This window comes from Gymnodraco acuticeps, unplaced genomic scaffold, assembly GCF_902827175.1.
Source record: "Gymnodraco acuticeps unplaced genomic scaffold, fGymAcu1.1, whole genome shotgun sequence".
Taxonomy (NCBI): Eukaryota; Metazoa; Chordata; class Actinopteri; order Perciformes; family Bathydraconidae; genus Gymnodraco; species Gymnodraco acuticeps.
In genome coordinates this window covers 1-12,681 of record NW_022992137.1, presented here as the reverse complement: position 1 = coordinate 12,681, position 12,681 = coordinate 1, and the positions used below count along the sequence as shown (strand labels likewise).

General features: G+C 46.7%; 1 protein-coding gene across 1 annotated transcript in view; it reads right to left on the bottom strand.

Moving 5' to 3' along the window:
• Window positions 1-12,678, bottom strand: part of wdr62 (WD repeat domain 62) — a gene marked incomplete at both ends in the record, with an annotated part of 47,153 nt that extends 34,475 nt beyond the window's left edge. The window contains 5 exon segments of the mRNA XM_034203862.1: window positions 2,084-2,244; window positions 2,683-2,865; window positions 3,240-3,377; window positions 9,361-9,528; window positions 12,622-12,678. Coding sequence (XP_034059753.1) covers window positions 2,084-2,244; window positions 2,683-2,865; window positions 3,240-3,377; window positions 9,361-9,528; window positions 12,622-12,678 — 707 coding nt within the window.
• Between the last annotated feature and the right edge of the window lie 3 nt (window positions 12,679-12,681).

Here is a 12,681-nt window from a genome sequence, read left to right as displayed (position 1 = left end):
TGCATCCCCTTAACAATTGTATGTTTTGAGCTGTACTGTACTGTACCCAATATACAAGCTGTTAATAAACTTTTCAATCAATCAATCAATCACATGACTTCACGTCACCACCGCTAAGCTAAAGGTCGCTAATGTTGGGCTATAGAGGAACTACAGCACGGTCACATGACTTCACGTCTCCACCGCTAAGCTAAAGGCGGCTAATGCTGGGCTATAAAGGAACTACAGCACGGTTACATGACTTCACGTCACCACCGCTAAGCTAAAGGCGGCTAATGTTGGGCTATAAAGGAACTACAGCATGGTCACATGACTTCACATCACCACCGCTAAGCTAAAGGTGGCTAATGTTGGGCTATAGAGGAACTACAGCATGGTCACATGACTTCACGTCACCACCGCTAAGCTAAAGGCGGCTAATGCTGGGCTATAAAGGAACTACAGGACGGTCACATGACTTCACGTCACCACCGCTAAGCTAAAGGTGGCTAATATTGGGCTATAAAGGAACTACAGCACGGTCACATGACTTCACGTCACCACCGCTAAGCTAAAGGTGGCTAATGTTGGGCTATAGAGGAACTACAGCACGGTCACATGACTTCACGTCTCCACCGCTAAGCTAAAGGCGGCTAATGCTGGGCTATAAAGGAACTACAGCACGGTTACATGACTTCACGTCACCACCGCTAAGCTAAAGGCGGCTAATGTTGGGCTATAAAGGAACTACAGCATGGTCACATGACTTCACATCACCACCGCTAAGCTAAAGGTGGCTAATGTTGGGCTATAGAGGAACTACAGCATGGTCACATGACTTCACGTCACCACCGCTAAGCTAAAGGCGGCTAATGCTGGGCTATAAAGGAACTACAGGACGGTCACATGACTTCACGTCACCACCGCTAAGCTAAAGGTGGCTAATATTGGGCTATAAAGGAACTACAGCACGGTCACATGACTTCACGTCACCACCGCTAAGCTAAAGGTGGCTAATGTTGGGCTATAGAGGAACTACAGCACGGTCACATGACTTCACGTCTCCACCGCTAAGCTAAAGGCGGCTAATGCTGGGCTATAAAGGAACTACAGCACGGTTACATGACTTCACGTCACCACCGCTAAGCTAAAGGCGGCTAATGTTGGGCTATAAAGGAACTACAGCATGGTCACATGACTTCACATCACCACCGCTAAGCTAAAGGCGGCTAATGTTGGGCTATAAAGGAACTACAGCATGGTCACATGACTTCACGTCACCACCGCTAAGCTAAAGGCGGCTAATGCTGGGCTATAAAGGAACTACAGGACGGTCACATGACTTCACGTCACCACCGCTAAGCTAAAAGCTAGCTAATGTTATTAGCAACCTCTGTTTTGATATCCACCAGAAGGGTATTTACTGGCATATTTTATGTCGTAGAACAACACGTTAAACACGCTCTTCAGCTTCTGTTTAACACAGACCTTAAATGTCCTTATTTAGCAGTATGTTAGCAGTGTGTTAGCAGTGTGTTAGCAGTGTGTTAGCAGTGTGTTAGCAGTATGTTAGCAGTGTGTTAGCAGTGTGTTAGCAGTGTGTTAGCAGTGTGTTTAGCAGTGTGTTAACAGTATGTTAGCAGTAGGTTAGCAGTAGGTTAGCAGTGTGTTAGCAGTGTGTTTAGCAGTGTGTTAGCAGTATGTTAGCAGTGTGTTTACAGTATGCTAGCAGTGTGTTAGCAGTATGTTAGCAGTGTGTTTACAGTATGTTAGCAGTGTGTTAGCAGTGAGTTAGCAGTGTGTTAGCAGTGAGTTAGCAGTATGTTAGCAGTGTGATTACAGTATGTTAGCAGTGTGTTAACAGTATGTTAGCAGTATGTTAGCAGTGTGTTAGCAGTGTGTTAGCAGTGTGTTTACAGTATGCTAGCAGTGTGTTAGCAGTATGTTAGCAGTGTGTTTACAGTATGTTAGCAGTGAGTTAGCAGTATGCTAGCAGTGTGTTAGCAGTATGTTAGCAGTGTGTTAGCAGTATGTTAGCAGTGAGTTAGCAGTATGCTAGCAGTGTGTTAGCAGTATGTTAGCAGTGAGTTAGCAGTACTTGTACCTGTGCTGAAGGCTCTGTGTGAGGTCGACCCCGAGGCGGTGTGGGCGGTGCAGAGTGGTGACGTACTGCAGGTTAGAGGGACTGAATGCTCTGATGGCACCGTCAGCACATCCACAGAAGATAAAGTCCTCGCTGATGGCCAGACAGCTCGCCGACGACGTCTGTCAACAACAACAACATGTTTAGGTTTTCAGAGCAGCATGTCTTCAATAACAAGGAGCTCTTATTTTGTACATTTTTAAAAGGTTTGTGTTTTTCCCATCGTACACAGAGTTTTTAAATGTGCAGGTGTATCTTAAGTTAAGGTGTATTTCAAGTTCGACATTTTAAGTCTTATAGGTGAATTCTAAATTGTGTAGTTTAGGTCGTAGAGGTGTAGTTTAGGTTGTACAGGTGTAGTTTAGGTCGTACAGGTGTTTCGTACAGGTGTAGTTTAGGTCGTACAGGTGTAGTTTAGGTCGTACAGGTGTAGTTTAGGTCGTAGAGATGTAGTTTAGGTCGTACAGGTGTAGTTTAGGTCGTACAGGTGTAGTTTAGGTCGTACAGGTGTTTCGTACAGGTGTAGTTTAGGTCGTACAGTATGTTCCTGTGTTGCTCACCTTGAGGTCGACCCACGCCTCCAGCTGACGGCTGCTGTTGAACCGACACAGCAGGCCGGAGCTGGTGATGCAATAAGTGCTGGACGCTGCGGGGCCACGCCCGCACGCCACCCCACTGAACACGCTGTTCTTATGGTCACCTAGCAACCCCGACCGACCAATCAGAGGCACCGTGCTGTTCACCTGGACACGGGGAGAAAATAGGTTTGTTAAAACTATCGTGAAATTAGGCTGTGATTGGCTGATTAAAGGACAGACAGTGTAGATGAGCTGTGATTGGCTGTTAGAAGACATGCACTATAGATGAGCTGTGATTGGCTGTTAGAGGAGAGACAGTGTAAATGAGCTGTGATTGGCTGTTAGAAGACAGACAGTGTAAATGAGTAGTGATTGGCTATAAGAGGACAGACAGTGTAAATGAGTAGTGATTGGCTGTTGAGGACATGCACTGCAGATGAGCTGTGATTGGCTGTTAGAGGACATGCACTGTAGGTGAGCTGTGATTGGCTGTTAGAGGAGAGACAGTATAGATGAGCTGTGATTGGCTGTTACATTACCCGTCGTTCTTTGGAGGCGTCGAGGTACCAGAACTTGACGTGTCTGTTTCCTGCGGTGACGAAGTAGCTGTTGTCCTGCGAGAAAGAGACGGCGGACACTCGGCTGGACACCTTGTTGGAGGCGATGATCGAACCTTTCTGATCAAAGGAAGGACGGGAAGGACGACATCAGCTCCACAGCAAACAAACGCCGTAAATGTTAACATCCTCCCATCAACCTGTGGACTTTCTCAATGGCTGAAAGGGATGACTTTCTACCTTGCTCTTGAAAGGATGCGTGTTTTCCTTAAAAACAAACTGGATAGGTTTTGGGAAATCTGGAAAAACTTTTACGACTTCGTGGAGCCTAATGGTCTACAACATGATTGGGAGAATGAAGACACTTGAATATTATTTGGACTGTGTTTCTATGTACTTTTCTTCTTTCTTCTGTTTTGTCTGTTTTGCTGGTAGTATGTAAAGTCCGTCTTGTTTATTAGACGTCTCCTATTACACTGTTTCTCATCAATATCTCACAGGTCTCAGATATATCCAGAGCCTGTCTCTGATTGGCTGAAACACCAAACAGATCATTGCAGCATTACCCATAATCCCCTCTGTTTCAGCCCTGTTTCCAAAGTGCTGATTCTCTGTCTGTTACTTTAGATGAAAATAAGGAGCCCCTCAGATGCGGCTTTCACACCAGCGCTTTTCTCTTTCTAGCTCCGAGCGGGAGCTTTTCTGGTTCAGCTCCGGTTTCCCTTTTCTGCTCCCGCTCTGTTCACACCGCCCAGAGCTGCTGCTGCTGCGTCATGACGTCACCGTTTACGTGCCTGCTTCATAAAATCCAAACCGCGCGGACATCCCTCACATCGACAACAACAACAATGGCCGATTGTATTGAAGCGCTGTTCGCTTTGGTTATCCTCTTACAAAACGAAATGGAAGGCATCGGACGACTTTACAAGGGACGACTTTACTTGGAACTTTACAAACATCACATGCCCCTGCCCCCGCCTCGACGTAAGAGAGACGTAAGCGACGCCGCCTCTTAGCTCCGAAGCTCTTGCCTCTAGACCGACAATTTTTTGGAGCTGGAAGTGAACCGGATTCCGGAGCTAAGAGCCGGCGCCTCTGCGGTGTGAACAGGAAAAAAGGTACTTTTCAAGTTCCAGCTCCGAGCCAGAGCTGAAAACGCGTTGGTGTGAAAGGGGCATGAGAGAGATTTGGTTACAAAGAACTCAATGGTGCTCTAGGAGGAGGTTCATGTGATAAGGTGGGGGGGAGGGGGGTTACCTTGGTTGCTGATTGGCTACTGGTTACACAAGACAAAACATCGTTATGACATCATAAAGTGACCAAAATCTGATCAGCTCATTTTCAGACAGGTTTTTATAGAAATGGATCAAAAAGAGAGAGAATCTTTGTTCCTGAGACTTTCAGAGTCTCTTTCCACAGAGGGGACACATGTTGATGTAGAAGAGACATGAAGAAGAGGGGACACATGTTGATGTAGAAGAGACATGAAGAAGAGGGGACACATGTTGATGTAGAAGAGACATGAAGAAGAGGGGACACATGTTGATGAAGAAGAGACATGAAGAAGAGGGGACACATGATGTAGAAGAGACATGAAGAAGAGGGGACACATGTTGATGTAGAAGAGACATGAAGAAGAGGGGACACATGTTGATGAAGAAGAGACATGAAGAAGAGGGGGACACATGATGTAGAAGAAGACATGATAAGAAGGGGACACATGTTGATGTAGAAGAGACATGAAGAAGAGGGGACACATGTTGATGTAGAAGAGACATGAAGAAGAGGGGACACATGTTGATGAAGAAGAGACATGAAGAAGAGGGGACACATGATGTAGAAGAGACATGAAGAAGAGGGGACACATGTTGATGTAGAGAGACATGGAGAAGAGAGGACACATGTTGATGAAGAAGAGACATGAAGAAGAGGGGACACATGTTGATGAAGAAGAGACATGAAGAAGAGGGGACACATGTTGATGAAGAAGAGACATGGAAGAGGAGCCTATGTAGAAGAGCATGAAGAAGATGGGACACATGTTGATGTAGAAGAGACATGAAGAAGAGGGGACACATGTTGATGTAGAAGAGACATGAAGAAGAGGGGACACATGTTGATGTAGAAGAGACATGAAGAAGAGGGGACACATGTTGATGTAGAAGAGACATGAAGAAGAGGGGACACATGTTGATGTAGAAGAGACATGAAGAAGAGGGGACACATGTTGATGTAGAAGAGACATGAAGAAGAGGGACACATGTTGATGTAGAAGAGACATGAAGAAGAGGGGACACATGTTGATGTAGAAGAGACATGAAGAAGAGGGGACACATGTTGATGTAGAAGAGACATGAAGAAGAGGGGACACATGTTGATGTAGAAGAGACATGAAGAAGAGGGGACACATGTTGATGTAGAAGAGACATGAAGAAGAGGGGACACATGTTGATGTAGAAGAGACATGAGAAGAGGACACATGTTGATGTAGAAGAGACATGAAGAAGAGGGGACACATGATGTAGAAGAGACATGAAGAAGAGGGGACACATGTTGATGTAGAAGAGACATGAAGAAGAGGGGACACATGTTGATGTAGAAGAGACATGAAGAAGAGGGGACACATGATGTAGAAGAGACATGAAGAAGAGGGGACACATGATGTAGTAGAGACATGAAGAAGAGGGGACACATGTTGATGTAGAAGAGACATGAAGAAGAGGGGACACATGATGTAGAAGAGACATGAAGAAGAGGGGACACATGTTGATGTAGAAGAGACATGAAGAAGAGGGGACACATGTTGATGTAGAAGAGACATGAAGAAGAGGGGACACATGTTGATGTAGAAGAGACATGAAGAAGAGGGGACACATGTTGATGTAGAAGAGGGACACATGTTGATGTAGAAGAGACATGAAGAAGAGGGGACACATGTTGATGTAGAAGAGGGGACACATGTTGATGTAGAAGAGACATGAAGAAGAGGGGACACATGTTGATGTAGAAGAGACATGAAGAAGAGGGGACACATGTTGATGTAGAAGAGACATGAAGAAGAGGGGACACATGTTGATGTAGAAGAGAGACATGAAGAAGAGGGGACACATGTTGATGTCGAAGAGACCTGAAGAAGAGGGGACACATGTTGATGTAGAAGAGACATGAAGAAGAGGGGACACATGTTGATGTAGAAGAGACATGAAGAAGAGGGGACACATGTTGATGTAGAAAGAGACATGAGAAGAGGGGACACATGTTGATGTAGAAGAGACATGAAGAAGAGGGGACACATGTTGATGTAGAAGAGACATGACGAAGAGGGGACACATGTTGATGAGAAGAGACATGAAGAAGAGGGGACACATGTTGATGAGAAGAGACATGAAGAAGAGGGGACACATGTTGATGAAGAAGAGACCTGAAGAAGAGGGACACATGTTGATAGAGACATGAAGAAGAGGGGACCACATGTTGATGTAGAAGAGACATGAAGAAGAGGGACACATGTTGATGAAGAAGAGACATGAAGAAGAGGAGACACATGTTGATGTAGAAAGACATGAAGAAGAGGGGACACATGTTGATGTAGAAGAGACATGAAGAAGAGGAGGACACATGTTGATGAAGAAGAGACATGAAGAAGAGGGGACCACATGTTGATGTAGAAGAGACAGTGAAGAAGAGGGGACACATGTGATGTAGAAGAGACATGAAGAAGAGGGGACACATGTTGATGTAGAAGAGACATGAAGAAGAGGGGTACACATGTTGATGATAGAAGAGACATGAAGAAGAGGGGACACATTGATGTAAGAAGAGACATGAAGAAGAGGGGACCACATGTTGATGTAGAAGAGACATGAAGAAGAGGGGACACATGTTGATGTAGAAGAGACATGAAGAAGAGGGGACACATGTTGATGTAGAAGAGACATTGAAGAAGAGGGGACACATGTTGATGTAGAAGAGACATGAAGAAGAGGGGACACATGTTGATGTAGAAGAGACATGAAGAAGAGGGGACACATGTTGATGAGAAGAGACATGAAGAAGAGGGGACACATGTTGATGTAGAAGAGACATGAAGAAGAGGGGACACATGTTGATGTAGAAGAGACATGAAGAAGAGGGGACACATGTGATGTAGAAAAGAGACATGAAGAAGAGGGGACACATGTTGATGTAGAAGAGACATGAGAAGAGGGGACACATGGTGATGTAGAAGAGACATGAAGAAGAGGGGACACATGGTGATGTAGAAGAGACATGAAGAAGAGGGGACACATGTTGATGTAGAAGAGACATGAAGAGAAGAGGGGACACATGTTGATGTAGAGAGACATGAAGAAGAGGGGACACATGTTGATGTAGAAGAGCATGAAGAAGAGGGGACACATGTTGATGTAGAAGAGACATGAAGAAGAGGGACAATGTTGATGTAGAAGAGACATGAAGAAGAGGGGACACATGTTGATGTAGAAGAGACATGAAGAAGAGGGGACACATGTTGATGTAGAAGAAGACATGAAGAAGAGGGGACACAGTGATGTAGAAGAGACATGAAGAAGAGGGGACACATGTTGATGTAGAAGAGACATGAAGAAGAGGGGGACACATGTTGATGTAGAAGAGACATGAAGAAGAGGGGACACATGTTTGATGTAGAAGAGACATGAAGAAGAGGGGACACATGTATGTTGAAGAGAAGTGTAGAAGAGACATGAAAGAGGGGACACATGTTGATGTAGAAGAGACATGAAGAAGAGGGGACACATGTTGATGTAGAAGAGACATGAAGAAGAGGGGACACATGTTGATGTAGAAGAGACATGAAGAAGAGGGGACACATGTTGATGTAGAAGAGACATGAAGAGAGGGGACACATGTTGATGTAGAAGAGACATGAAGAAGAGGGGACACATGTTGATGTAGAAGAGACATGGAAGAGGGGACACATGTTGATGTAGAAGAGACATGAAAAGAGGGGACACATGTTGATGTAGAAGAGACATGAAGAAGAGGGGACACATGTTGATGTAGAAGAGACATGAAGAAGAGGGGACACATGTTGATGTAGAAGAGACATGAAGAAGAGGGGACACATGTTGATGTAGAAGAGACATGAAGAAGAGGGGACACATGTTGATGTAGAAGAGACATGAAGAAGAGGGGACACATGTTGATGTAGAAGAGACATGAAGAAGAGGGGACAACATGTTGATGTAGAAGAGACATGAAGAAGAGGGGACACATGTTGATGTAGAGAGACATGAAGAAAGAGGGGGACACATGTTGATGTAGAAGAGACATAAAGAAAGGGGGACACATGTTGATGTAGAGAAGAGACATGAAGAAGAGGGGACACATGTTGATGTAGAGAGAGACATGAAGAAGAGGGGGACACATGTTGATGTAGAAGAGACATGAAGAAGAGGGGGACACATGTTTGATGTAGAAGAGACATGAAGAAGAGGGGACACATGTTGATGTAGAGAGACATGAAGAAGAGGGGACACATGTTGATGTAGAAGAGACATGAAGAAGAGGGGACACATGTTGATGTAGAAGAGACATGAAGAAGAGGGGACACATGTTGATGTAGAAGAGACATGAAGAAGAGGGGACACATGTTGAATGTAGAAGAGACATGAAGAAGAGGGGACACATGTTGATGTAGAAGAGACATGAAGAAAGAGGGGACACATGTTTGATGTAGAAGAGACATGAAGAAGAGGGACACATGTTGATGTAGAAGAGACATGAAGAGAGTAGACACATGTTTGAATGTAGAAGAGACATGCAAGAAGAGTAGACAACATGTTTGATGTAGAAGAGACATGAAGAAGAGGGGACAGATGTTGAATGTAGAAGAGACATGACGAAGAGGGAGACAGACATGTTTGATGTAGAAGAGACATGAAGAAGAGGGTACGACATGTTGATGTAGAAGAGACATGAAGAAGAGGGGACACATGTTGATGTAGAAGAGACATGAAGAAGAGAGGACACATGTTGATGTAGAAGAGACATGAAGAAGAGGGGACACATGTTGATGTAGAAGAGACATGAAGAAGAGGGGACACATGTTGCTCGTGCTCACCCTCCAGTCCCACACGTTGACGGTCATGTCGTGCTGGTATCCCACGGAGACGATGTAGCAGCTGTTGGTGGAGAACGCCACGCAGGAGACTCCGTATTTATGAGACTGAACCTCCGCCACTTGCCCCCCCTCCAACTCCCACACCCGCACACAGGGCATGTGACCACTCTGACACACACACACACACACACACACACACACACACACAGAAACAAACGCACACAGAGAAACACACTCAGGTATAGAATTGGTGGACCCTCTTTGTTTATCCCACATGTTCATGCACACAGTGAAATGTGTTTAGTATTTAAATCTTTATTGTCACATTACACATGGCACTAGCATGCTGGTTACAACAACATTACGAACTAAAGGCCAGCAAGGCAATACAATAAAAGGGTAGGGATATTTCTTCATTATATTCTTGGAGAGATAGATCCGTTTTCCATCAAAAAGACTTCTTCCACAATGTACTAGGGCTGTGCAATTAATCGTATTTTAATCGCGATTACGATTATGGCTTGCGACGATTATGAAAACAGCATAATTGACTAAATACGATTATTTTGCTGGGTGCGCTTTCGCCCCTCCCTAAAAGCCCACTCGGCCACGTGGGAGTGACATGTGTTGTGAGTGTTCAGCGCGAGCGAAGATGTCAGAACAAGAGCAGCAACTCGTTAAAAAGAAGGGTCAAACTATTTCCACTATTTGCAAGTACTTTGCCATTACATTTCACATCGCTAAAGATATGTGCCCAGATAGCACTGTTAGCAACCAGGGCTTTAAGCAACTTGTCAACACGTTGGACAAGCGTTACGCGATGCCGTCTCGGTATTATTTCAGCAGGTCTGCGCTGCCTGCGCTATGTGACAAATGCCGTGGGGAAGTTGAGAGAGATGTGGCTTCAGCTGACTACTTTGCGACCACAACAGACCTATGGTCTAGCCCAGGGGTGCCCAACCAGTCGATCGCAAGATGTGTCTAAAAATAGAACAACAATATTCTGTTTTATCGTTAATGTCCTGTAACATAATCTTCCTGTGCCAGAATAATGCACTTGAACGCATCAAAGCTTTGTGATTGGCCGGCGTCACCCCATGTGCCGGGGCGTGGCTGAGGGTCTTCAGTACAGGTGGCAATATTGTCACCTGCCTGCGCTCATCTCTGAAACCAGACCATGTCAACAGGCTGGTGTTTCTTGCAAAACATCTTTAAGAGATGACACGAGCAGCCCTACCAGCATTTGCCTTGGTGGCCTAGACATTTTTATTTGGTCTTAAATTGTAGTTCAACATTTATTTCCTGTTACTTCTGGACCATGACGGTGGGCCAGCCTTCAACGTTTCACTGAGTGGAATATGTTGAACCAACATGTTGGCTCTATGTGACAAACTGTAAAGTCCACTGAGACAAATGTAACATTTGTGATATTGGGCTATATAAATAAACATTGATTGATTGATTGAGCGTGCAGGTACAGCAGGTGCCTTGCTCAAGGGCAGGAGGAGGGACAATACATACACACCTCCACCTGTCCTGCCTCAGGTGTGTGTGTGAGCCTCAGGTGCGTGTGCCTCAGGTGTGTGTGTGAGCCTCAGATGCGTGCGTGTGCCTCAGATGTGTGTGTGAGCCTCAGATGTGTGTGTGAGCCTCAGGTGTGTGTGTGAGCCTCAGGTGTGTGTGTGAGCCTCAGGTGTGTGTGTGAGCCTCAGATGTGTATGTGAGCCTCAGATGTGTGTGTGAGCCTCAGGTGTGTGTGTGAGCCTCAGGTGTGTGTGTGAGCCTCAGATGTGTGTGTGAGCCTCAGGTGTGTGTGTGAGCCTCAGGTGTGTGTGTGAGCCTCAGGTGTGTGTGTGAGCCTCAGGTGTGTATGTGAGCCTCAGATGTGTATGTGAGCCTCAGATGTGTGTGTGAGCCTCAGGTGTGTGTGTGAGCCTCAGGTGTGTGTGTGAGCCTCAGGTGTGTGTGTGTGAGCCTCAGGTGTGTGTGTGAGCCTCAGGTGTGTGTGTGAGCCTCAGGTGTGTGTGTGAGCCTCAGGTGTGTGTGAGCCTCAGGTGTGTGTGTGAGCCTCAGATGTGTGTGAGCCTCAGGTGTGTGTGAGCCTCAGATGTGTGTGAGCCTCAGGTGCATGTGTGAGCCTCAGGTGTGTGTGTGAGCCTCAGATGTGTGTGTGAGCCTCAGGTGTGTGTGTGAGCCTCAGGTGTGTGTGTGTGAGCCTCAGGTGTGTGTGAGCCTCAGGTGTGTGTGAGCCTCAGGTGTGTGTGTGAGCCTCAGGTGTGTGTGAGCCTCAGGTGTGTGTGAGCCTCAGATGTGTGTGAGCCTCAGGTGTGTGTGTGAGCCTCAGGTGTGTGTGTGAGCCTCAGATGTGTGTGAGCCTCAGGTGTGTGTGAGCCTCAGGTGTGTGTGTGAGCCTCAGATGTGTGTGTGAGCCTCAGATGTGTGTGAGCCTCAGGTGCGTGTGTGAGCCTCAGGTGTGTGTGTGAGCCTCAGGTGTGTGTGTGAGCCTCAGGTGTGTGTGAGCCTCAGGTGTGTGTGAGCCTCAGATGTGTGTGTGAGCCTCAGGTGTGTGTGTGAGCCTCAGGTGTGTGAGCCTCAGGTGTGTGTGTGTGGGTCCTCAGGTGTGTGTCCTCAGGTGTGTGTTGTGTGTCCTCAGGTGTGTGAGCCTCAGATGTGTGTGTGAGCCTCAGGTGTGTGTGTGAGTCTCAGGTGTGTGAGCCTCAGGTGTGTGTGTGAGCCTCAGGTGTGTGAGCCTCAGGTGTGTGTGTGAGCCTCAGGTGTGTGTGTGAGCCTCAGGTGTGTGTGTGTGAGCCTCAGATGTGTGTGTGAGCCTCAGGTGTGTGTGTGTGAGCCTCAGGTGTGTGAGCCTCAGGTGTGTGTGTGAGCCTCAGGTGTGTGTGTGAGCCTCAGGTGTGTGTGTGAGCCTCAGGTGTGTGTGTGAGCCTCAGGTGTGTGAGCCTCAGGTGTGTGTGTGTGAGCCTCAGGTGTGTGTGTGAGCCTCAGGTGTGTGTGTGTGAGCCTCAGGTGTGTGTGTGTGAGCCTCAGGTGTGTGTGTGAGCCTCAGGTGTGTGTGTGAGCCTCAGGTGTGTGTGAGCCTCAGGTGTGTGTGTGAGCCTCAGGTGTGTGTGAGCCTCAGGTGTGTGTGTGTGTGTGTGTGTGTGTGTGTGAGCCTCAGGTGTGTGTGAGCCTCAGGTGTGTGTGAGCCTCAGGTGTGTGTGTGAGCCTCAGGTGTGTGTGTGTGAGCCTCAGGTGTGTTTCTCTTACCTCCCCGGTGACCAGGTGCTTCCCATCGTGGGAGAAGGCCAGAGCACTGAAGGGCTTTCT